Below are 24,810 nucleotides of genomic sequence, written 5' to 3'. Positions count from 1 at the left end.
ACTTAATACCCTATCTTTTATTTCCATTTGGAGCCACACTTGTCCGTGGTCATGCCATTAAATCTGTGAAAGGAAGTCATCGGGCGGCTTTATTCACTCCGCGTTGTCTCCGACTTGGGTTGCTATCGAATCAAATGGTAGCGTCATCAATATCATTATCGATTCATTCCTTATGCCCGCTGCCTGCTTCCATTTCGTTTCTTTTCCATATCAATAATGAATGTTCAAGTCACCGAATACAAAACTCACGCATAATCATGGCGGGTCGCCCCAATAAAAGAAAGGCAAATGGGAAAATGTATCGAATTTGTTGAGTGTGTCCTCGCTTCTGCGAGAGTGTGGGTGTGTGTTGCTGTAAGTATGAGTGTGTTTGCTGGCTGTCACACATATTCGTCAAGGCTAAGACCCCACTCCCCCGTCCCGCAACGTCCTGTCACAACCCATTTCGCCCGTCCACCCACAATGCCACCACCCTCATCCCGCTGGCTCAGCTGAAAGCTGAAGCATATTGCGTAGGTCGCTGCGTGAGTCGGCGAAAGTGAGCGGGGAAAGCGAATCGGAAGGGAAAAAGGAATGGAACGGCAAGAGAAGGAAAGGAAAGAAAAGCGTTGCCAAGGCACTTGTTGTTTTTGTCCCAGGTCCTGGCCAGAGGACAAACGACTGGCGAAGACGGGAAGGGAAGACCAAAACGGAGGCAAGTGAAATTTATCCGCCTCGATTTCCTTTTTCCGAGGCACGGAGAATAAAACATGCTTTCTTGTGGAAATATTCTACATCACTGGGGGACATCATATACAAATTCCATATATATTCCATTCCATATTCCATTTATATAATTGGAATGCACATGATAGTTAGCATTAACTTTTCTTCTGAAATAATACACTTTAATAAACCTCTGAAGCGCATTAAAAGCCATTTCATCAGAAAAATCAAACATTTATATAAATAGATATTAAAGTCTTGTGCTTATTTGTGTACCTGTCGTACCAATAATTTCTTTCCGATTGTGTATCCCCGTTTATCTGAGTGATTGAATGGCCCGACGCAAAGGAGCAGTGAGGGGTCCTGCGTGTGTTTTTCCTGGCTCGCGTTTGCCAGCCACGTGCCGATGCCGCAGAGGGAAAATGGTGGAAAGCTGTGGGGAAAGTGGGGAAAGATATGGAGACCCAGCTTCCGCGGGTGCTCTTGAGTGTTCTCGTTGCCCCAGGCAAGCGGAATAACGGGATCTAGAGTGTCGCTTCCGTTTCCGCTTTAAAACAGTTTGCGAGTAAACTTGTTGGCACATCCCTATCGATTAGGTGCGTGTGTGGTGAGCCCTGGCAGAGGACATCAAAGGGATAGATCTAGGGTCCAGGGCCTTCGGCGGAGGGACAGCGCGAATTTAATCATGCGTGGGGTCAGTCGCCATCAATTAAGTGAAGCCCAGCTCATGAAATAGGTCATCGTGGGCGATATGTAGTACATATGCGAGCACAAGTTGCTCTTCATCTTCATTAGCGGTGCATTGAACTTTCAGCGCCAGTGGAGCGACAATGGAGCAAGTTGACCGCATTTCCTTCCCCGTCCATCTGGAAAACCCTTTTGAAGTCGCCAGCTATGTGGGTTAAATGGTCAGCCATGGGTTAACTACTCCCGCACTCCCACTCCAGCTTGTTTAGCCAGTCAATCACTTATCGCTTCTCTCCTCCTAATCTCTCGTTTCAGTTACCTGAGGACAATTTATACGGAAACACAATTATATAAAATTATATACACAACTATATACAAGTAGAACTTGCCGTTTTAACAAGCCGTCCACGTATAAAACAAACATAAGGGATTATATATAGACAACCTATATAAATATGCCCCACGTCTGCCACGCCAGGAAGAGCCACAGCAATCCGCAGGGCAGCAACTAACGGAGTTTTCCCGCCAGCTGCCGGAAATCCAGTAGCAAATCCAGCAAACCAGCGACCCAGTCAGCAGGAATCAGCCAGCCGAGCCGAGCACAAGGACACCACCATCTCCGTTTCCATCGCAGGAGGATAGGAAATCTGTTGCCATGGGCCGCAAAAAAATTCAAATATCACGCATCACCGATGAACGCAATCGGCAGGTGAGTGTCACAATGTGTTTGCCAATCCGTAGCTATAATAATACAAATTCACTGAATATCTCTTGTTTGCCATCCTCGAAACAGGGGCTTCAAATTTGCCATGGCGATGAAACTTAATTAAGACGAGTGAATCGATTCATGGCTATTAAATTGAAATCAATTCTGAGTCGAGATAGCGTTTCATCATTAAAATGTAACAATGGGTATTCAGCGAATTAGTATATTGGATGAGACGAGGTGATTTAATATCTGATTAACGAGTATGATAGTGGAAATGTAATTAATTATTACATTTATAAAGGAATTATATTAATGAATAACTGAGTAGCAACTGCTATGCATCCTAAGATTTTGGTCAATATTCACCTCCACAAAACTATCAAAATTTAAAGGCAGACATTTAAAAGCACTTTTGCCGCTTTAGCGCGGATATAATTTTCTGTTGCCGTACCCATTTTTTAACTGTCGAGCGTGTGCCGTGTCATCGCAAGGTTTTCCCACCGACTTTTCGTTCCTTTCTGGCTGAGGCTACGTCTTGGCCAAGCCATAAACGCGTCATCGTCGAGCAGTGAAAAAAAATAAAAAAAACAGAACAAGGAACAGTAACAACTTGTTTATGGTGCTGCCCCTTTGGCCTTGACTCGGCCATAATCGATTCATTACCAACTACTAGGCAGCTAGGAAACGAGCAAGGGCCTGGGCCACTTTCCCACTTGGCCGGGCTACTTTGGCTAAGGCCATGCCTCTAATTACATTTTCGAACCGCATAAATATTTGGGCATGAGCAGTAATTGAACGCACTTCCGTTTCCGGTACTCTTCCCGCCCGCACAGGTGACCTTCAACAAGCGCAAGTTCGGCGTGATGAAGAAGGCCTACGAGTTGTCCGTGCTCTGCGACTGCGAGATCGCCCTGATCATCTTCTCGTCGAGCAACAAGCTGTACCAGTACGCCAGCACCGACATGGATCGCGTCCTGCTCAAGTACACCGAGTACAACGAGCCCCACGAGTCCCTCACCAACAAGAACATCATCGAGGTAAGTTGGAGGGTGGAAAATTGGGCGGAAAATCGGAGGAAAGCGGCTCGAAAGGGAGCGCTATTATGCAAATTCAAGTGAGCCGTGAAAAGCACAGCAGAACAGCAGCAGCAAGGTGCTGAAATGTAAGGGGAACCTGCATGAACGTTGACAAGACCTACAAGTACCCTGTAGTTCTGTTAGCATTAGAACTAAAAGCAAGCATAAAAGTAATTAAAACGTAGTAAATATGCAATGCACATTCCCCTACCCTGTTTTTCAGTACCACTCTGAAATGGTTAAATATAAAGTATAGCTTAGAAAACTATAAAAAAGGAATGCAACGAATCTTCTTAATATATAAATCTGTTTCTGGGCATGTCAAATCCGATATCTCTCAATAAATTCATACTTCCGGGAGTGCTGCAGACCTTTAAACAAACCCGTATCGCCTTTAGCAAGGATTAAGGCAATATCTTAGGGCGACAGCAACATTTGGCGGAGGGAGAGGTGAGACAGATCCGGCGGAGAAGATGGTGAAATGTCGCCAAAGTATTTTGCATTTCTAATGCGGCGTCGTCGTCTCGGTTTCGCCGTTCCGCCGATGTTGCTGTCCGCGCGTAAATGGTTTTGTAATGTTAATACTGCTGGGGAGCGGAGGAGGGAGCAGGACAAGATTTGCATTTACATAATTTAGCACAACAATGCGTCAAGTGGCCCGAGAGAGAAGAGCCTCGGGCAATTATCACGTCACTCGTTGGACTTCGCTTTCAAATTTGTCCGTTCATTTTCGCATTGCAGAAGGAGAACAAGAACGGCGTGATGTCGCCGGACTCGCCCGAAGCCGAAACGGACTACACACTCACTCCGCGAACGGAGGCCAAGTACAACAAGATCGACGAGGAGTTCCAGAACATGATGCAGCGCAACCAGATGGCCATCGGTGGTGCTGGTGCCCCTCGCCAGCTTCCAAACAGCAGCTATACGCTGCCTGTTTCTGTTCCGGTGCCGGGATCCTACGGCGACAACCTGCTGCAGGCCAGTCCACAGATGTCCCACACCAACATCAGCCCCCGTCCATCGAGTTCGGAGACGGATTCAGGTGGGATGTCCCTGATAAGTTAGTACAGTGTCTCGCGCCGGCTGCACACACATTTCTATCTATCTATCGTTGGTTCTGTTCTTTTCTGGATTTGTGCCTTAGTTTCTCTCTGATCTGATTCGATCTGATCTAACATGATTTGAATGCTTGCTCGTAACTCTAATACTCTAACTCTTTAACCGTGCTTTTGATTTTTTCTGATATTTAATTTCTTTAATTTCCCTAACCCACTCACCGCCATCTAACCAAGTTGCGTGCGAAGTTCTGTATACCATATACTCGTAGATATATATATATATGTATAGCGATTGCAATCCGGTCTAAACGTGTGTTTGCATACTCTTATCTTTTCTTTGGTTCATCAGTCTATCCATCGGGTTCCATGCTGGAGATGTCGAACGGCTATCCGCATTCACACTCGCCGCTTGTGGGATCACCGAGTCCTGGTCCCAGTCCTGGCATAGGTGGGCATAAACATTACTCCTTCTCCTTTCCCCATCTAACCCACATCACCTAACTTACTCCATCGCCGTCTCAATCTGTGGTAATGGTCCCAACTAACCGAAATCTCCTTGCAGCCCACCACTTGTCCATTAAGCAGCAGTCGCCGGGCAGCCAGAACGGACGAGCTTCCAATCTAAGGGTCGTCATACCGCCCACAATTGCGCCCATACCGCCCAATATGTCAGCGCCGGATGACGGGGGATATGCAGATGTGAGTGCCCCACACATATAGTTTCCATAATTGTGTTTATCCTAATCCTTGTTTAATCCCATGCCCTTAGCAACGACAGAGCCAGACATCGCTTAACACGCCAGTGGTCACGCTGCAGACGCCGATTCCCGCCCTCACGAGCTATTCCTTCGGGGCGCAGGACTTCTCCTCATCCGGCGTAATGAACAGCGCGGATATCATGAGCCTCAACACCTGGCATCAGGGCCTGGTGCCGCACTCTAGGTGAGCATTCCTAAACTGGGATTGCACAGTTTGGCCGCTGCATCACATACAGTTACTCCAATATGTTACTTTCGATTGGTTGTTAATAACGTTGGTAAATCTCTGTTTTTCAGTCTCTCGCACCTGGCTGTCTCGAATAGCACGCCGCCGCCCGCCACCTCCCCCGTCTCCATAAAGGTCAAGGCTGAGCCGCAGTCGCCGCCGAGAGATCTTTCCGCCAGCGGCCATCAGCAGAACAGCAATGGTTCCACGGGCAGCGGCGGATCGAGCAGCTGCACCAGTAGCAACGCCAGCGGAGGAGCAGGAGGCGGTGGAGCCGTCAGTGCAGCCAATGTCATTACGCACTTGAACAACGTCAGTGTTCTGGCGGGAGGTCCTTCGGGACAGGGAGGCGGAGGCGGAGGCGGCGGCAGCAACGGGAATGTCGAGCAGGCCACCAATCTTAGCGTACTGAGCCACGCGCAGCAACATCACCTGGTCATGTCCAACTCTCGGCCCTCGTCCACGGGCCACATCACACCCACTCCAGGTATGCTTTTGATTCTCGCACCTTTATGCTCTCCTTTCCTTTGTTCTTTGACTTCTCCCTCGTGTTTGAAGGATTTCCGCTTGCGAAAATTGCTGCCGTTTGTCTACTAATTTTTCTAGACTCGAAAATTTATAAAATATAAAATGTTAATCTTTATAGCGGCATGATTTTAGTGCTTAACGCTCTTTCTTTATCTCTCTGTTAACGTTTAATTTCCTGTGCCCAACGGGCGTATACTTAACTCACGATTACGTATACGCCGCGTTGTCCGTCGAGTTTTCGTTTTCTCTCACTTGCAACCTGCCGTTCTAATATTGTTACTATATAATACGATTGTCTTTTTTTGCATTAACCCACAACGACAACGACAACAACTACAATGTGTGGTAAAATTTAGGGCATGATAAGTATGAAGGATATCCGTACCGCGCGCTAATGGGACATAATCCTAGATGGAATTTTGCCGGTAAATTGGCCACAAACGAAATACATCAAATACATTCAGAAACACACACACATATACATACACATATACAAGCATAAAAACACCTATATATACGCATACATACAAAACTATAGACCACTTCTTGTAAATGCAAAAAGATCTCGTTTTTAGGAAACGGGGGGCACTTGAAAAAACTTCAGTTTGATTTCGTCTTAGTTTCGGGAGCCTTTAAGATTGCAAAATCCAAAAGAACTTTGGTTTGCCTGCCTATCGTTTTGATTTTTTTCAACTAACCACACAACCAAGCGATTTCCTGCTAACCAGAAACACCACCTACAGTTTTAGAAGTCCCTTTGAAATATAAATCTAAATTCACGAGCCATAAGAGACTTCTGAAACTGCAGGACTCATAATCACAGACACAAGCTCACAATGGTCAGATGCTGAATGCCCGAGTGTCTGGCCACGCCCCGCCTGCCCTGAATGCCCGTCCGCCTGCCTTTGTCATACACATGCGACCATGGATCAAATCAAACTAATAGCTTAACAGACTTCATTATCCTTAATGCAGGTGCGCCGAGCAGCGACCAGGATGTGCGTCTGGCAGCCGTCGCCGTGCAGCAGCAACAGCAGCAGCAACATCAGCAGCAGCAACTAGGCGACTACGATGCCCCCAACCACAAACGGCCGAGAATATCGGGCGGATGGGGCACATAGCCGGCACGAGCTGCTGGTAGCAGCCACTACAAGCCACATCACAACAACCACACCGGCTGCAGCAGCATCAACGGCAGCAACACCAGCTGCAGCACCAACAACACCATCACCAGCAGCAGCAGCAACAGTAGCAGCAGCAGCAACAAGAAGCCGGCGGAGTGCGACGACCTGGTCATGATGCCGCCACCGCCCCGTAAGGACATAGGTCGCAGCTCCTACAGCCTCCTGCAGTCCGGCTACGACTGCTACGGTCAGCAACTGGCGGTGGCCTACGGAGCGCAGCAGCACCCATAGCCCCCGCGTCCTCCGTTTCCGGACCAGTGCAATAGTTGAGAGAGGAAACAGGAGGCAGTTTTGTTTTGTTTTCGGATTAAGCGAACAGTGACAGTGTCATATCTATAGTTATTGTAACTTAAATGAATTACGATTACACACCTACGGTAATAGTTATAATTTTAAATTATAAACGCAGAGCTGGCGGGGCTGCCGCCGCGTCCTGCCGAGAAATTTGAGCAGGTTAGAGTGTTGAGCTGATTTAGTTTAGTTACAATTACAAATACAGTTACGAGTACGGTTAAAGTTAATGTTAAATCTAATCTTAGGAATGAAATCATGCAGACAAACAAAAAGCAAAAAACAAAAAACAAAACGGACGCGATTGATGGAAGAGCTCTTTATGCTGTACATATTTGATTTTAGTGTCATAAGTTTTAAACTTAGTTCGTAGGGAACTACGAGATACGTAAACCATGCAAGTCATACGATGAAACGATTGAGAAACTCTAAGCAAACACAGACCCTCACGCAGATGTACTCAGTGTTCTATCATTATTTGTAATTCTGTGCAATTTATCGTCAATTTTTAGTTCTTTTCTGGAGGTTCTGGAGTTCATCATCGAACCAAATACGTTTTTTGATGGTTGGCTTAATTGATTTAGGCCGAGATCACAGCCTTGTGCAAGTACGCATACACACTTATGATTTAATTTAGTTCCGATTTAAGCGATTATTTAATAGACACTTTTCTCTTCATCTCTTAAGCGAAACGAAGTCATAATTTGTAATTTAAATTTAAAGTGGATTTCTATTCAATTTGAAGTGTTTCAAATTCTTGTGCCTAAGTTTTGTATTTTTTACATTTAAATGCAGTTTGTAAAACAACAACAATCGCAACAGCAACAACAACTCAACAAAATATAATTTAAATAAAATTATTCGAGCAATTTTTCGTTGTCGTTGACAGTTTTATTTGATTAGTCCATATCTTTATTTGCTCTCTGTACATTTCACTCGGCCATATATTTAAACAGGCCATATTAAACAGTGGGCGTGTCTGCGCCTGTGTCAATGTCAATTGCCCATTTCGAAATTGCCAATATTTGGCTAAGGGGTAAACGCGCCCGCCAATATTTGCACTGGCCACATGACCTGTTGCACTTTATACAGCAGCGCGAGAAGGCGCAAACAAAAAAAGAGTAAAATATTTTATGTATATTTGTATTTGTATTCGATATAGGGCTGCATCAGCTGTGCATATTTGAATAGAGAGCGCGAAAATGCAGGCGAATGCAGGTGCAGCCAGCGGCAAGCATTAACAATAAGCAAACACACACTCTACAGGTTTCCCCATTGAACAAGCTTTACAACACCTACATATTTAAGCAGATTGTACAGATTCGAGCAGATCGAACGGATCGCTGCGAAATTATTATATGTACGTCACCAGCACGTGAAAGATATTTTCTAGCCATATACGATATATACATACACTAAGCAAGTTGCCGCGGTTCCCCAAACCGAAGCGCACTTTTAGGATGAGGTAGAGGAGTTACCCTGATCGATCCACAGAGCAGTCCAGTCCATTCTATCGCAAATGTTTTCCAGTAACTCCAAGACCGGCTAATGATGGCCTGCTCGTTGTTGGTTATATTATATATGTAAATGTATATGATGTACATAAGTATTATATGTGAATATCTGTGGGCATACTTGTTGCACCACTGAATGTTGTAACCCAAACCCCATGTTTACCCCCAATGGTTTTCATATGATTTGCAGAACCTTTCGGATTCTCCCATATCTATCGTTTTCATTAGCACCTCGTTCTGTTTATGTACATAGATCCTGCTAATCAACTTCACTGTGTAGTGTTGCCTTAAAAACAGTGCCTCTTTTTGATGAACAAACAGATACATGAAGATATAACTGAATGTTGTACCAATGTTGATTGCAAATGATAATGATAACGAACAACTTGATGGTGAAAAATTTCAATACAGGTGTTAATTGTGCTATTTAAGTAAGCGTAGATAAATCTGGTAACTGATATTAACCTAAACCAATCCTAGTGAAATCCCGAGAGAGATAACCTCCACTAAGCAGCACGTAATGTACAAAGGGGCGTTTCGATTGGCATTGCATGAGGAAGGCTTACCCAGAAACCCATATATGTAGTCTAGTTAAATAAAAGATGGAGTATATATTGCTAGGAGTATATATTTGAGTATATTCGATCGACGCACTGTACAGTTGACTGTCTAAAGGACGTCCTACGGTCACAGGGACCACTCACAGCACGGAAGTAATCCAAAGGTCGGGATCTGCGCACAGATCGTCCAGAGTGTAAATTCGTATTCGCTGTACCTTTAGGATAGAACCTAGATAAAATGTTACACCTACTCACTGTTGTAATGAATGAAATTTATGTGGCACTACCCACAAGCATCATATAATAGTTATTCAAAGACTTGTGCTTGAACTCACTTAGAGAATATTGAGGGATCCAGTCCCGCGGCATATATGTATGTATGTTCAGCTAAACTCTAGATAGGTCCGGGAGTGATATGCGGATAGGCACCAGGATTAGGGAGCATTTCAGAGAGAGGGTCACCTACTTAAGTGTATCCATCGATGTGTCTGTTCTAATAACCATATACAACTAAATCGTAACTCTAAGCTAATGACATGCAACCGTTTTGGTGAAAAACAAAATAGTACATTATACATACATGCATATATATGTGAAACTATATAATGAGAAACAAGTTTTATCCGTGCACTGAATATGAAAGGTTTTCGAAATTGACAAATTGATTGTGGATTCAATATTTACCTATTAAGTTGGTGTTTTAAACAGAAAAACAAAAAAACGAGAACAAAACCGAACAAATGATAGTAGAACATTTTAAATAAAACCTTTTTGGCAACTGACTGTCTGACTTTTACTACAATTTTATTGCAACTTTAGGCTTACTTCCGAATCATAAGTTCAAATTCTCAACTTTAAAAACTAGTGAAATGCAATTGCGGTACACGGATCGGCTGCTATAATTATCCTTTCACATGCCGTTGTAGGCGGGACCGCCACCTCCCTCGGGCACCACCCAGTTGATGTTCTGCTTGGGGTCCTTGATATCACAGGTCTTGCAGTGGATGCAGTTCTGAGCGTTAATTTGCAGCTTCATGTTGCCGCCCTCCTCGTTGGGCACGTACTCGTACACGCCAGCGGGGCAGAATCTCTGCTCGGGTCCCTCGTACAGCGCCAAATTATGGTCCACGGGGATGCGGTCGTCCTTAAGGGTCAGATGGGCGGGCTGGTCGCCCTCGTGGTTTGTGCCCGTCAGTGCCACTGAAGACAGCAGATCAAAAGAGATCTTGCCATCGGGCTTGGGGTAAACAATGGGCGGGCAGGAGCTGGCTGGCTTCAAGGACTCGTGATCCTGGGGACCGTGTTTTAGGGTCCATGGTTCCCGACCACCCATGAAAATGGAGAAGCCACTGAGCACAAGACCACCGTACAGGCCCAATGGATTGTGGAATGAAGGGTGCACATTGCGCACACTGTACAGATCCTTCCATACAAAGGAGTCCTTGATTCTAGGGAAGAGCATTTCGGTTACCATATGTTGGCTCTATTCTAGCTACAAGACTATAAACTTACTTCTCCGCATAGCCTGTGGGTTCCACACCAGCCGTCGATTGTGCGTCCGCATTGATGGCTTCAAAGGCACTCTCCGCCGCCAGCATGCCGCTCTTCATCGCGTAATGGGAGCCCTTGATGCGAGGGACATTCAAAAAGCCAGCACTGCAGCCAACAAGGCAACCTCCCGGGAAGGATAGCTTCTGTGGCAGACTTTGGAAGCCACCCTCATTGATGGCTCGTGCTCCATAGGCAATTCGAGTGGCACCCTCGAAGACGTGTCGCACCTTGGGATGCGTCTTGAAACGCTGGAACTCCTGGAAGGGACTGAGCCAGGGGTTCTTGTAGTTCAAGCCAACCACAAAGCCCACTGCGATGGTGGGTGTGGGCTCGTTCAAATGGTACAAGAAGGAGCCGCCATATGTGAAGCGGTCCAGAGGCCAGCCAATGGTATGCTCCACCAAACCAGGTCTGAAGAGGGAGAAAAGAAGATGAGGTACATGTTGTGTGGGTAACCTTGTTTAGTCACTCACTGATGCTTCTCGGGGGCAATCTCCCAGACCTCTTTCAGACCGATTCCGTAGGCCTGAGGTTCGCTGCCCTCGTTCAGTCCGAACTTCTGCATAATCTGCTTGGTCAGGTGACCACGGCAGCCTTCGGCAAAGATGGTAGTCTTGGCGTGCAACTCCATGCCACGTGCAAAGGTGTCCTTGGGAGCTCCGCTCTTGGCAATGCCCACGTCGTTGGTGGCAATGCCCTTGACACTGCCATCCTCGTGAAAGAGCACCTCGGAGGCGGCACAGCCGGGATAGATCTCCACGCCCAGGGCCTCCGCCTGATCTCCAAGCCACTTGACCAGGTGCCCCAAGCGAACTACGTAGTTGCCATGGTTGTCCATGGGCCAGCCCTTAAAGACCGGAATGGAGATGCGGCCGGATCCGGTGAGGAAGGAGAAAGTGTCCTTGGTGACGGGTGTGTTTAGCGGGGCTCCCTGCTCCTGCCAATCCGGGATAAGCTCGTTCAGCGAGATCGGATCTATGACGGCGCCGGAGAGAATGTGTCCACCAACTTCGGCGGCCTTTTCCACTACGCAGACGCGGATTTCCTACAAGCAAGCGGGTCCTCAGAATACTTCCGATGGTCATAAAGAGACTAGCTTACCTGATCCTTTTCCGCCGCCAGTTGCTTCGCACGAATAGCCGCCGACATGCCAGCAGGTCCTCCACCCACGATCACCAGGTCCACCTCCTCGACGCAGCGCTCCATGTCCACCTCCGTCCATCGCTCATCCTTCTCGCGGGGATTCAGCGTGTAGTGGGTGGTTATCCTGGGATATTTGGCCACATCGGAGATGCTGCGCGCCAGGGCGGGGCTGAAGAGGCTACGGACTGAGTGGAGATAAGATCATTGTATAATCAGCAGATTTAATGGGTTTCTGGGTCTATCGGCATCATTGCGGTTATGTAATGCCTGAAATTTGGGTTCTGGGAACACTTACCTCTGTGCATTTTTAAGAGTGCCGACATTTTTCGCTCCCTTTGCTACTAATAGCGGTTTAACAGTGGGAATAGTTCTAGAGTTTCAGAAGTGCACCGTAAACTGTTCCTATTAACGTATGTATGTATGATGTTGTGTTTACTCCAATCCAAAACACAACACAAACAACGAGATCAGCGCAACAAGTTGGACTTTAGACCCGTCCACCAGATGACGTAGCTCCGTCCAAAGTTCGTTGGCAGTATTTACTGTTCGCTTATGTGTATTCAGCACTCGAGATTACCAACTAGGAATCGAAATAAACTGATCAAACTGAAAAATTAAAGCTGTTTGGTTTCTATTCTCAAGCAGCGGTTTCTTATGCTTACAGCTGGGCGATAAGAATGAGTGGTACTAAAAATGACCACTCTCCGCGGACTCGAACCATCTTAATAAACTGGTATACACGAAATTCTAGCGATGTCACACACCTGACCAGAGCTGTCAAGCATTTCAGAGTCGTTATTATTGGAACATGAAAACAGTTTTCATTTAATTTCTGTTGGCATTCTAACTTATCTTTTTTAAAAAAAGCAATTCAAGACATAGAATATATGATGCAAATTAAATTTAATTTAATAATGGTAAAATCCTAATTCATATTAAATAAGTGATAGATATAGAAATATTTTGATACTGGTTACAAGAATATCCGATATTAAGATGTCCTTATTATTGTAGTGAACTCCAGATTATGACCAGTACAGAAACTAATAATGACGATACGATATGTATATATACCCCTTAAAATAAAATCCGACGATACGAGTGCGCCATAATTTACAATAAAGCAATCTTTATTTAAAATGTTGGCACAGGATTTTTTTCACGCCAATTTCAATTTCTTCAGTATTACACTAGATATATTTATAGATAAGAACTTCAAAGCACGGTGAATTTTTAATCCAGCCCATTCATTAAAAATTCATAGTTCAGGCATAAGTCAGGAGTTCGTGTGAGGAGTGGGGTATACGTATATCAATTTAGATCCTTGCGTACATTTGTCCATATCTATTTACAAGGAGGCGTCCCGCAGGACTCCTTCACTGGCCGAAGAACTGGTCCTGTTCCACACTCCCATCCTCCGTGGTGGTCGCCTGAGCGCCGTTCTTCACCTGCTGATCCTGCAGCTCCTGTTTCTTGAACAGCTCCGTCATGGCCTTGTCCACTGGACTGCGTTCGCTTGAGTTGCCTTGATTGGGCTTGGCTGGCTTGGACTCGGGAGCCGCCGGCTTTACGCTCTTACCGAATCGAATGAAGTTTGAGTCCATCTTCCCGGAACGCACAAAATCCTGCGGAGCGGAACGCCCGAAGCGCATGAAGTTGTCCGGGCGACCGAATCGCATGAAATCCTGTTTGGGACTGCGAAGCTCCTCGTGCGGACTGCGTCCGAAGCGCATGAAATTGTCGGAGCGACCGAACCTCATGAAGTCCTCCGCCGGAGTGCGTCCGAACCTCATGAAATCCTCAGCAGGAGTGCGTCCAAACCTCATGAAATCCTGCTTGGGATCTCGGCCGAATCTCATGAAATCCTGCTTGGGATCCCGACCGAATCTCATGAAGTCCTGCTTCGGATCCCGGCCAAACCTCATGAAGTCCTGTTTCGGATCCCGACCAAACCGCATGAAGTCCTGCTTGGGATCTCTGCCATACCGATCCATGGCTGCCCGCTTGGCCATGCCCTCCAGTTCATCGGATCCCCCATAGGTGCCCTCCGGTGGCAGCTGCTCCGCCTGCCTCTTGCCGAAGTGCATGAAGTTGTCCTGCACGGACCTACGCTTCGCCTCCAGCTCGGGATCGTACTTGTAGCGCGGTTTCCGGCCGTGTTTCTGGAAGTGCAGCACCACGGCGTTCTTCGAGTAGTCGATGCCTATCACGGAGATGGGGTGCCGGAACTCCAGCTCCGCTCTCTCGGTCTGATCGTTGCCGAGCAGTGCATCTACCAGGTCATTGTCCTGCGGAGAACTCACCTCGGAGTCAGCGTCCTGCAACGAGTTGCCCGCATAGTTGGGCGTATCGATGATCTCGCTGTGGATGGCCGACTGCATCTGGTACAGGGCCAGCAGGAACATCAAGGCAATGCCCATCTGCAAGGATAAGAATGGAGTGACGACAGGATAATTATGAGGCGGCGGCAGCTCGCGTTATCTATTGCAACTTTTAATCACATTAAGACCGTTCGTTTTACTTAGGGTAACAGTAGCCACCGGCAGCCAGGACGCGCAGACAAAGTGTCCTGCTAATTAACCATCATGATATTTATGGCCAGATCTGTTGGGCCGGCGCGTAAAAAGTTAACCAGCCGCATTAAAACCACCACAATGGCATGCCACGACAATGGGTCCTCACACCCACTTAGCCACCCACTCAGCCACCCCCACTCATCCACCCACATTGGCATATAACCAGGTTTACAGGCATTAACACTTGTTCGGGAAGCCCGGCGAAGTGGGCGATGAGAGGAAGTGCCCGGGGAGCAGGGCAGTTGATGTATGGTGTCCGGACGAGGACGACGACGGCAACACCATTAGAGATGCAAATGATTATGGCTTTTGGATATGGTGACGGCTCACGGCTCAGCCTGCGAGGCCTGCTCAAGGCAAGCTGATCCACTGAGTGCCGTGTCAGCGCATCGTGGACGTGGCATCTGCAACAGGTTGCAGCTGGCAGGTAGCAGGACCCAGCGGCACTCATGAACATTCAAAATTGAATAGCCAGGTCCATTGGGAATGGTGCAAAGGTGCTGCTGTACTTCACTTTCTTCCCTCTGATGTGACTGTTGGGGTCACCAAACCCTTTCCGCCTGCTAATATTTATATCTTGGCTAAGATTGCTGAATGCAAGTCTGCTTGAAGGTATTCAATCAACTGATGGCACAACTTTAACATTAGTCATTAAATTTTAGTTACCGCTTTAAAATCTGGGCGTCAGCTTTCTGCAAACCCTGTTAATGGCTAACAAATCTTCAGGCTAAATGCCACTTTTTCGCTTCTCAACCCATAGATAATAATTTTTATGCCAACTTTATGTTTATCATTATTTACTTTCTTTCGTTATGGAAAATATTGAAATGTGTTTTGCAAGGGCTGCAACAAAGTTGCAGGAAGAGGAAAATCAGGGGTTTTCCCAACCGCCAGCCAGCCAGTGGCCAATTAGCACTTCTGTGCCGTCGATTTTTGAGTGCTCCGTTGGGATAAATTAAAAACTTGCCCAGACAACTCACAACAAAAACTTGACCTCCAAGTCCAAGTCTGATGAGCAGACTTCGCAACCACGAGCATTAACATACTTTCGGCGGTACTCGCTTAATTCGATGTCGGGGCAATCAGAGCCGCATTCAGGCAATCGAGTGTTCAAGAGTGTGAAGACGATGGCCCAGACAAGCCGTCTAAAGATTTGCATACGCACTGCTCAGCTGAGATTTTAATGGCCAACAGATGTTGCAGTTGCAGTTGCATGTGCATTTGCAGGCTGCGATTGCATCAGGTGAGGGAAACTCAAGGGTTCCATAACATAAAAGGGGAAACTAGTCAAGCGTCGTTTAATTTATGGGCTCCAACTGGATGTGTTGCAAGAGCCACTGCCGCGGCCAAAATATGACAGACAGCCTCTCCAGAGGCAAGGAGTCAGCGAATTTGAAGTGGGTAGACAACATTTGCCAAACGTCTGATTGATTTGCGATGCCGAAATGTGCATTTAAAATTCATAAATGTGCCGCGCTGCCGCCTTATTTGTTCTGGGCAGAAGGCTAAAAGTCGTCGGAACAAGGAATGGGAGGTATCAATAACAAACTCGTTAATTCGCTTAGCCCGCCCAGGCAAGATGGCAAATGGAAGATGGTGGTGTATGGAAGATGAAACCCGGGATTCGGGGCAGGCCTAAACTGATTTGCATGGCATATGCGATACGTTTGATATCTTTGAAGTAGCTGCCCTGGCAACACCTCCAGCCGCCCGTCCGCACTACGCATCCTGGATTTGCAGGATTCATGCATGCGGAGCACATTAACCGTGGCGGGGCATTTAAATATCATTTGTCAGGCTGGAGCTGCAAATGTGGGACACCTCGGGAAACAAATGATGGGCTCGCGGGGCATTTCACTTGTCCACTGTCGGCGATAAATCAAAAATTGCACACGCCTCGCTGTACGGCTCTTGGGTTCTTGAGGTCCGGCTGTTAACACCACCATTTCCGCATTTTGCAGCGCAGGTGCGAATGCAAATGGAAATCTAGCTTCGCCCTGGGACCCAAAAGTGCACTCATAAATATTTCAATTTGCCTTCATTAACCGAAATAGCTGTTGCCATTCCCAGTGTCTGCTGGGTACGAGGAAAACTATTTCCTGGTTGTTGGTTTTTCCCTCACTCCAACTAATTTTCCAGGTGGGACGGACAGTCGGAAAGTTGACAAAACCGAATTAGCTGGCGTTAGTTTGGCAAACACTTTTGGTCCAATTAAAAATTACCCCGATCTGGGGATTATAGCATATTATTTGACGCTTTTAACGGAAATGTCAAACCTCATATCCAACTGTATGTATTTACTCGAATACTATCATAGTAACTATCCTTGGTGGCATAGTTGCCATTGGGCGAAAGTTAACAAATGATTTTAGCTTTCTTTTAAAGCAATGGCCACTAATTGGCGGTTGGCTTTTCCAAAGAATAGTTCGATTGCTTAAGACTCAGCACTGTTTTCACACTTTTCGCATGGCACTCACCTCTGAAACCTGTGCCCTTACTAGGAACTAGAGTGAATTCGGGGGTCTGGGGATCCTTTTGGGCCGCACACACACTTGTTGCCCGCTCGAAGGTGGAACAGTTCTGTGAGGATGTTTGGCGAAACATCCTGTTTTATATGCGGTGCGTCCTTTGTGCTGGTGCCCAAGGAGGCTGATGTTGAGGTGCCTGCGAGTGGGCGCGCGCAACAAGTGCTGCGGCAACATGTTGCCAGAGGACATTCAATGGAACTGATTTCCGCTGCAGTTTTTTTTTGTGATTTCCGAGCGCGCTAGTCAGCAGCACAGATTAGCAGCTGTATTCGGGGCTGAAAAAAACCTTGACAATGTCGGCAAATGGTCGCTGGTCAGCCGCTGATATGTTTGTTTTGCTTGTCAGCGGTTGTCAGCGGGACAAAAGGCCAAAACACAGACCGCATTCATGCTGACTTATTAGCCAGAAGCACGAGAGACAGCAACAATGACGTAGCAACATTTCGACGCCAGTTTGCTGGCCACTCGAGCACCAAATTGTATGCAAATCGCCCACAATTGTTATGTTACGCCCACTTTTAAGTCGGCTGCGGGATGAGCAGGGACATCCTGGCCGGGCACGTCCAATTAGCCTTCTAGCCAGTGGATCGACTACGTGTCCGTATGCGTTATAATTTGCCATTGCCGTCGCGGCGTTTATGGCGCTTTATGGCCCTGTAACCTGTAACGGGATACGTTGTGGCGCCTCTGGCATCTCGTCCAGCACCCGAAACCGCCCCATCCCCGCCAGCTTTTCAAGACTCGCCTCTTGGGTGGGGCTGAGAAACTGTTCAAAAGACGGAAGTCTGTAATTACGGCCCGGCAAAAGGCCAAAGTTTTGGAGACGAGTCTCATCAATGGCATTTGGCTTTTGGCCACCACGCATGACTGGGCAGAAATGTGTCGGGTTTTTGGCCAGGTTTATTGGGTGTCCACTGCGCTCGTTGGCGATCACCCATAATCGATATAAATACGCTCGAAAACCACGTCTGCAGATAACTTCATTAGCATAAGTAGATGCGAAAATCGAAAATGAAAACGAAATAGAAGGCAATGTGATAAGGCGAGACTAGTTCAAGTTCAAATCTTGGCTTGGGTTTGATGACCAGGCCAAGTCGTGTGCCAATCGCCGGGTTAAAAATAGTTCAGCTAGACCATCATCTGGCCAAGAAAACTGCTGCTCTGTACTCTATGGACTCACTCCAGAAGCTTTTATTGTTAAATCATTTGCATTTGTATGCCTTAAAGTTATAAATATCTTCGAATTTAAATAAACTTGTTGTTTACTTCACTGTTGCCTTTTGTTATTTGTAAAAGACCTCATATTATGTAAGCCATAAAAACGTTAAGATTCTTGCATAGTATTTTCTTATAAGTTTTATAACCCAAATGATGTGGTAACTTTGAAGTTAGTTAGTTACATATATTTTTTTGAAAAGCACTTATTCGGCTTATTCTCGCTTAAAAGTATGTATATGTGCACATTTAATCAGTTGCAAAGTCTAAACTTTAAACAACTGTAACAATAAGAGTATATATATTATTATTATATATATATTATTATATATATACTTATGGAAAATATTTGCTTATGAATCTGATTGCTTGTTGTTTAATGGAAAGAGATATTTTATTACGTACAAGGTCCGAACAATAAGCAAATTTTTTTTAATAATCAAACTAGTACGCAGTTAATAACTAGAGTCTTTATAACCAATACAAACAATAACTGATTGAAAATTTAAGCCAGATTAATGCAACCAATCAATATGTAATATATAGTAAAATGTAAGAATTTCTTTAACTTTTAGCCCACATGTGAGTATCGCGTGGCATTCTTTTATGTTGCTGGCCAAAACGCGAGTTGAGCAGAGGTCAGGTCAACCGATGATGACGCTTCGCACTCGCTTCTTGGCCACTTTGATTAGCCCGATTAGGTGCAGCCCTGGCTGGAAATAAAGCCAATAAAATAGATGCTGCGACGCTGTTTCGATGTCAATGCCATTGTCAATTCGCGGCTGCTGCTCTTTTTTGTTTATTTTCCTATGGCTTTTCTGTTTCGCTCTCAACGCTTTTGACCAGCAACTGTAACTAACCAGATTCGTCTAATTAATGGCCAGCGCAAAGGGGATTTATGTGGGCCATAAAGCAAACACAAGCAGCCGCTTTTCGCCGATCCACCCACCGATGCGGTTCGTTGGCATTGATGGCTGCAGCCAAGCTGATTTCCCTAAAGCGGGGCGGTCCACACTGCGTATGCGCAACGCACGCGCTACTGGCCCGAAAATTGAATTGTTTCGCTTCGGTTTGGGGGGCCGAAACGCAATTGCATCACGTTCTGGCTGCTGGCGGATGCACTGCCTCCCAAATTGAATGGTGAGCCGGTAAAGCGGGTGAACACGTTCGTTTACTTTGAGCGCAGCGATGTGAGAAAACGGCTCACAGTAGTCCGACCCCTGACCGTCAAGGGGGGTAAAAGGGGTTAAGCGGTCTAAGAGGGTTAAGGGGGCTAGGGGGTCAGAAGGGGCCCAGTGGGAAACCCCTCGCCTGGCATAACGTGTCACTCTGCTCGAGTCTCTCTCGGTTTCGAAGATCTATGCGTGCACCGAAAAAAATTTATTTAAAATGGAAATCTGTTTGGCATAATATTACTCTATGTTCTACATATCCCAATACTAAATAACGAAAGTTTTTATATGATTTGTGCATTAAAAAAATGAAATGCAAAAATAAAATAATAATTAGTAGGCATAATTGATATATTAACATTAACTTGCATTACATATTTCCAACTTAGAAAGTTGATGAAAACAGTCCCTTATCCGAAGAATCTTTATCGCACATACAAAACTCGCCACGAAGATGTGCATATCTTTTTGACCCGAGATGGAGCGGCATTTTTTTCGGCGTGTAAGCTTGGAAACTAGCTACCAGATCTCGGAGTATCTGCATCTGTGTGTGCGCCAAACTAGCCGATGCGATACATAGTTTGGCCCAAAGTTGTTTTCGTTTTATTTTCTATTAGGTTGGCTGGGAGTGCGAGACTCTTTTCGTGATCAGTTTGTGTTTAGCATTCGGTGAGCGCGGGTCAACAGTATCTCAATCTGAAACTGAAACTGAATCCGCAAAGTATCCAAGTATCTGCGTTAAAGGGTCTGCCATTGTTGCCAAGTGAAGGTGCGATCGAAATGACACGAATAATTTAAACAGAAGTCGAATCCGAAGATGATTTTAGTGGCATTATTGCAATTAACATGCGAATGAAATTCGTTAACAAAGTCCAAGGCTTTTTGAATTGTTAATGTCATATTGTTATAAGAATCTCGAGTCGTAGAGGTGATGGGTCCTTGAAGCCTGGTTGAATATTCGACTATTTTTCTCAACCACTGTACACTCAGCTATTCGTGACTCTACCCCCTTGCATGCATGTCCACATCCACTCCTTGATTTTATTATCGCATTGTTGACATCTCCGACTGCTCCAAACTGGTTGTCTCCAGAAGAGAAGCCAAACATGCAAACGGACCAAGGAGCACCGGGCACTTTTCGGGTATTTCCAAATTGGGAAACCGGGAAACGCCAGCCACCTGGACATTCTTTTCGAGCAAGTGCCGCTGTCGTCGGACATGCAATCACCGTATCAAGTGCTATAAATTGCAGTCTGTAGTGCCCGTGACTGGCGGAAAGTAGTGGCTCCTATCCGGGAATCGTTAAATGGCTTTTGCCTATGGAGCGTTTAAGATGCCAACTCGATTGCCCCGGAGGAGATCTGAAATTGCAATAATTGCCGCTCAGCAAGATTAGCACAGATTAGCGGGTCAGCGGGTTGTGTGGTTAAGTGTGGCAATCCAATCTCTTGGCCGGGTTAGCACATGTCTGCCCTTTTCACTTTCGAAAACCACGTTCGCTGCCGCAGTCTTTGGTATCAGCAATGAACTACGCTGTGTGGCGGCGATCTTGGCCGCAGGCTAGCCATTCTGGGCCCAATGCTAAAGTCATTTAGAGCTTTTAATTTGGGACCACGACACTTGGAATGACCATAAAACGGATGCTATAGTAATCGCGGCACTTTGTTGTTTGCTCTTTTATAGCTTAACATCGGGTACTACCATTTTCATCGGCACTTTGCAATTGAATCATAAAACTTATGACTCACTCGGTGATTATACATATGTCGGATTTTGTAGGCCATATATCCTGTATATGCGATACAACAATGACCAACCATTACTAGAAAGTTTTTTATTAACTAAACATTCGTATTATAATTCTAAAAAAAGAGTATACAAGGCCAGACTTCGTCAAGCTACATTCCCTTCTCGACATGACTTCAGTTTCACTTGTCACCCCAGCCCCACATCATTGCTGGCCTGCTCCGCCAACCAGAAGATTATAGGTAGTCCAGCTTGTTAAGCGGGTCCAAGTCCGCGCCGTCTAATAACCAAGTGTGCGTCGAATGCGGGTCAATGTGTCAGCGGACCAACGGCTTTCGATCAAGTTTACGTCAGCGGAGTGGAGTTGATGAAGGACACTAGGTGCTCCGGGCATGCTTCACCGCCCATGGCAAGCTCATGGTGCGAATCGTGGGGCATGCGACATGGACATAGGCTCGGATGTGGACCTGGATGTGGCAATAGCTTAATTAGTGCCGTAACGCCAAATCGGTGTCGCTCCGCTTGCCCACTCGATGGTCACTGCGTTGACACTCAGAAACCCAGCCAGCCAGTTATGTGGCCACTGGCCAGCCAGTCAGCCAAACGTGGCCTAATCTGCAATTGTCGCTCCGCCGGCTAACTGGTTGGTTGCCTCATACTCGCACTCACATGTGGCTACGACCACTTTACAGCCAAGATCAAATGAAATTAAAAGTGCACTTGGCGGCGACGGCCATTACGTGGTCGCAGCCCCACACATAAATAAGTGTCCAAAAAGACCCAACAATGTCAACTCCATTTTAGAGATCATATTTTCTGATAGGCACACGCATTAAAGCAAGTGTTATTTACAAGATATTAAATTGAATCTGAAAGGAAGGGTAATTCTATCTTTGCATCTATATCGAAAATCTATTGGTCCACTTTAAAAAGATAGTTCCCAAAAAAACACATAAACTAACTATTAAATGTGTACCCAAAATACTCAACCATAAATCATGATTTACTACAATGATTTGATTCTATGTGTGACAGAAGCTATTTGAGATGACCGCCAAGCCGAAGTTTGTGTATGAGAAGGATGACCAGGGCACCATTGGGGAGATAGACGACAACGAGGTGGACCGCATTGCGGAGTGCTTCAAGGGACGCAGTCTGTTCATCACAGGAGGCACTGGGTTCCTGGGCAAGGTCCTGGTCGAGAAGTTGCTGCGGTAAGTGGGTGGAGTGGGTGGCAGGTGGACGGGCCAGCTGGTCCGTACGTGGCCCCATTAATCCCCATTTCCGCGATGGCTTATGCAATATTATTAATTCGTGCAGGTCGTGCGGTGGCCTAAAGCGCATTTATCTGCTCATCCGCCCTAAGAAGGGCAAGGATCCTCAGGAGCGCATCAAGGATATATTCCAGAATGTGGTAAGCAGGGTGGGAATTATGGAAACTATGAAAATTCATTGGCTGGCTTACGAAATTAATGAAATTACTTGTGGCGTGTGGTGTGCAGCTTTTCGACCAGGTAAAGCAGATGCGTGGCGAGGAGCACATACTGCAGCAAGTGGTTGCCATCGCCGGCGACGTCCTTTCGCCTGGCCTGGGAATCTCCGAGAAGGATCTGGAAACTCTGCGCCAGGAGGTGTCCATTGTGTACCATTGTGCAGCTACAGTGCGGTAAGTATCTATGCATACTCATACTCAAAGAAAATCCGTTCCTTATCCTATGCCCTTAAAACCATATACCATTTGCTTGGCCAGCTTCGATGAACCTCTTCGGAATGCCGTGTTCATGAACACCCGCGGCACCAAGTACATGCTGGAGCTGGCTCAGACGTTGAAGCACCTGGACTTCTTCGCCTACTGCTCAACGGCCTACTGCCACCTGCACGTTAAGACGCTGTACGAGAAGCCCTACGATCCGCCAGCAGATCCGCACAAGGTGATGCAGGCATGCGAGTGGCTGACGGACGACGAGGTGGCCACCATAGAGCGCAAGGTACTCGGGGATATTCCAAACACGTATGCCTACACCAAGTCACTAGCTGAGGCCCTGGTGGTGGAGAAGTTTGAGGAGCTTCCCGCCGTAATCCTGCGCCCCTCGATCGTCATACCCATCTGGAAGGAGCCCATTCCTGGCTGGACAGACAACATCAACGGACCCACCGGCCTGCTCATCGGAGCGGGAAAGGGTGTAATACGCACCATGTACTGTAATTCCTCCGGCTACGGCGATTTCCTGCCAGTGGATGTGGCTGTTAATGGTATACTGGTGGCCAGCTGGAGGAACATCACAGCTGGCACAGATAAGACCAACCGGGTTGCACACATGACCTCGTCCAACGACATCAAAGTGTCCTGGGCGGAGATCATCGAGCTGGGTCGCTGGGTGATTGAGAACAAGGTGCCACTTAACGGCGTAGCTTGGTATCCAGGTGGCTCGATGAAGTCCAATTACTGGGTGCACTTCATCTGCATGGTGCTCTTCCAGTGGATGCCTGCTCTCTTTGTGGACGCTCTGCTCTGGATACTTCGCTATCCCCCGGTACTGTGCCGCGTCCAAAATCGCATCTACAAGGGATTCGAGGTATTCGAGTACTATGCCAACAACGTTTGGAACTTTGACAACTCGGAGGCGGTGAAGCTGCGCAAGCTAATGAACAACAAGGAACGGCGCACCTACGTGATCGAGAAGATCGAGCTGGACCTTATCGACTACTTCACCAACTGTGTGCTCTGCGCCCGGCGACTGATCCTCAAGGAGTCAGACGAATCGATTCCGGCCGCTAGGAGGCACATGAAGGTGTAAGTATAGGTGGAACCATACAGAATCCCTATTCGCCACTGACCATGATCATTTTTCTTTTTCAGGATGTGGGTGGTGGACAAGGTCTACAAGGGCATCTGGATCTTCGGCATCCTCTACATGCTCTATAGGTGCTTCTTCGCGGGCTAAAACCCGTCCGGATGGAACGCCTATTTAAGTGCTGGAAACCAAAAGATGTGCCCTGCCCCAAGCCGTAGCTGTTATGTTTGCTCTAGGATCTAAGTTTTCTAGTTTTAGGAGGTGCTGTTGGATGATAAGTACTTTACTTGTTATGAAAGGCAGCTAATAAAAGAATTGGTTTATGTATGGCGACGAGTTTTAAAGGGTATTTGAGGGTCGTATTACTATATATTATTTATTTCATGCATTGAGGACATTTACTTTATGTCGAGAAAAAGAAAAGGGAGTGAAAGCTAACGACTCGACTCTCAGATACCCGTTACCTAGCGCAAGTGCGCTGGATGAACAAACTCTTTAGCGTGAAGAATTAACAATTTTATCGTAACCTTCTACGTTTTAAGTTACGTAGGAATCGCTTCAGTTAAACTGATATTGACTGTTTGACGAATCTGGTACACTCTTTTACTCTACGAATATTAACGAATTAAAAGAGACAAATATATACTTTCAGATATTCCAAAGTGAAAAACATTTATTGTATATTTTGTACATGAGTCTTCGACATTTAAGAGTTTTGGAAGCTTTTGAATTATTTTCAAAAATATATGTTTGCTTTTCGAAGTCTGTATTCTTCATTTCATTTTGTG

General features: G+C 46.3%; 4 protein-coding genes across 12 annotated transcripts in view; 2 read left to right on the top strand and 2 right to left on the bottom strand.

Annotated features, from left to right (window-relative positions):
- The window catches only part of LOC117137374 (myocyte-specific enhancer factor 2), a 42,834-nt gene extending 34,766 nt beyond the window's left edge, over positions 1 to 8,068 (top strand). Inside the window, exons 4-12 of one of the 8 annotated variants that reach the window (XM_033298778.1) lie at positions 1,708 to 2,101; positions 2,935 to 3,138; positions 3,919 to 4,237; positions 4,585 to 4,683; positions 4,798 to 4,934; positions 5,005 to 5,177; positions 5,291 to 5,706; positions 6,104 to 6,172; positions 6,702 to 8,068. In XM_033298778.1, the coding sequence (XP_033154669.1) occupies positions 2,048 to 2,101; positions 2,935 to 3,138; positions 3,919 to 4,237; positions 4,585 to 4,683; positions 4,798 to 4,934; positions 5,005 to 5,177; positions 5,291 to 5,706; positions 6,104 to 6,172; positions 6,702 to 6,868 (1,638 nt within the window). In that variant the 5' untranslated portion in view covers positions 1,708 to 2,047 and the 3' untranslated portion in view covers positions 6,869 to 8,068. The remainder of the gene's footprint in view (positions 1 to 1,707; positions 2,102 to 2,934; positions 3,139 to 3,918; positions 4,238 to 4,584; positions 4,684 to 4,797; positions 4,935 to 5,004; positions 5,178 to 5,290; positions 5,707 to 6,103; positions 6,173 to 6,701) is intronic. The other 7 variants (XM_033298779.1, XM_033298785.1, XM_033298784.1 and 4 more) reach the window with 7 other exon arrangements.
- A 2,011-nt stretch (positions 8,069 to 10,079) lies between these two features.
- On the bottom strand, positions 10,080 to 12,665 carry LOC117137372 (electron transfer flavoprotein-ubiquinone oxidoreductase, mitochondrial). The gene is made up of 5 exons (XM_033298774.1): positions 12,286 to 12,665; positions 11,949 to 12,175; positions 11,321 to 11,892; positions 10,809 to 11,258; positions 10,080 to 10,744 (listed from the first exon to the last, which is right to left on the bottom strand). Exons 1-5 carry the CDS (start codon positions 12,311 to 12,313, stop codon positions 10,207 to 10,209), a joined length of 1,815 nt encoding a protein of 604 aa, XP_033154665.1. The 5' UTR covers positions 12,314 to 12,665; the 3' UTR covers positions 10,080 to 10,206.
- Positions 12,666 to 13,132: 467 nt separating this feature from the next.
- On the bottom strand, positions 13,133 to 17,129 carry LOC117136532 (FMRFamide-related peptides). Its single transcript, XM_033297481.1, has 2 exons — positions 17,044 to 17,129; positions 13,133 to 14,410 (listed from the first exon to the last, which is right to left on the bottom strand). The coding sequence occupies exon 2, from the start codon at positions 14,408 to 14,410 to the stop codon at positions 13,367 to 13,369; it is 1,044 nt and encodes a 347-aa protein (XP_033153372.1). The 5' UTR covers positions 17,044 to 17,129; the 3' UTR covers positions 13,133 to 13,366.
- A 3,017-nt stretch (positions 17,130 to 20,146) lies between these two features.
- LOC117135784 (putative fatty acyl-CoA reductase CG5065) lies at positions 20,147 to 24,349 on the top strand. 2 transcript variants are annotated; one of them, XM_033296265.1, is made up of 6 exons: positions 20,147 to 20,250; positions 22,266 to 22,441; positions 22,548 to 22,641; positions 22,730 to 22,893; positions 22,978 to 24,021; positions 24,088 to 24,349. In XM_033296265.1, the coding sequence occupies exons 2-6, from the start codon at positions 22,275 to 22,277 to the stop codon at positions 24,170 to 24,172; spliced, it is 1,554 nt and encodes a 517-aa protein (XP_033152156.1). In that variant the 5' UTR covers positions 20,147 to 20,250; positions 22,266 to 22,274; the 3' UTR covers positions 24,173 to 24,349. The 2 variants fall into 2 exon arrangements, with proteins under 2 accessions (XP_033152156.1, XP_033152155.1); XM_033296264.1 differs by having other exon boundaries at positions 22,263 to 22,441.
- Positions 24,350 to 24,810: the final 461 nt, after the last annotated feature.

This window comes from Drosophila mauritiana, chromosome 2R (assembly GCF_004382145.1).
Source record: "Drosophila mauritiana strain mau12 chromosome 2R, ASM438214v1, whole genome shotgun sequence".
Taxonomy (NCBI): Eukaryota; Metazoa; Arthropoda; class Insecta; order Diptera; family Drosophilidae; genus Drosophila; species Drosophila mauritiana.
Note: the sequence above shows the minus strand (reverse complement) of the source record. Positions and strands in the feature narration are given on the sequence as shown.

Bases quoted from the DNA above. Each gene is read 5' to 3' on its own strand.
- LOC117135784 (XM_033296265.1), top strand. From the start codon at position 22,275: ATGACCGCCAAGCCGAAGTTTGTGTATGAGAAGGATGACCAGGGCACC. The intron at 22,442-22,547 runs GTAAGTGGGTGG...TAATTCGTGCAG, and splicing joins CTGGTCGAGAAGTTGCTGCG to GTCGTGCGGTGGCCTAAAGC. The intron at 24,022-24,087 runs GTAAGTATAGGT...TTTCTTTTTCAG, and splicing joins GCTAGGAGGCACATGAAGGT to GATGTGGGTGGTGGACAAGG.
- LOC117137372 (XM_033298774.1), bottom strand. From the start codon at position 12,313: ATGTCGGCACTCTTAAAAATGCACAGAG. The intron at 11,893-11,948 runs GTAAGCTAGTCT...GCTTGCTTGTAG, and splicing joins TGGCGGCGGAAAAGGATCAG to GAAATCCGCGTCTGCGTAGT. The intron at 11,259-11,320 runs GTGAGTGACTAA...CTCCCTCTTCAG, and splicing joins ATTGCCCCCGAGAAGCATCA to ACCTGGTTTGGTGGAGCATA.
- LOC117136532 (XM_033297481.1), bottom strand. From the start codon at position 14,410: ATGGGCATTGCCTTGATGTTCCTGCTGGCCCTGTACCAGATGCAGTCG.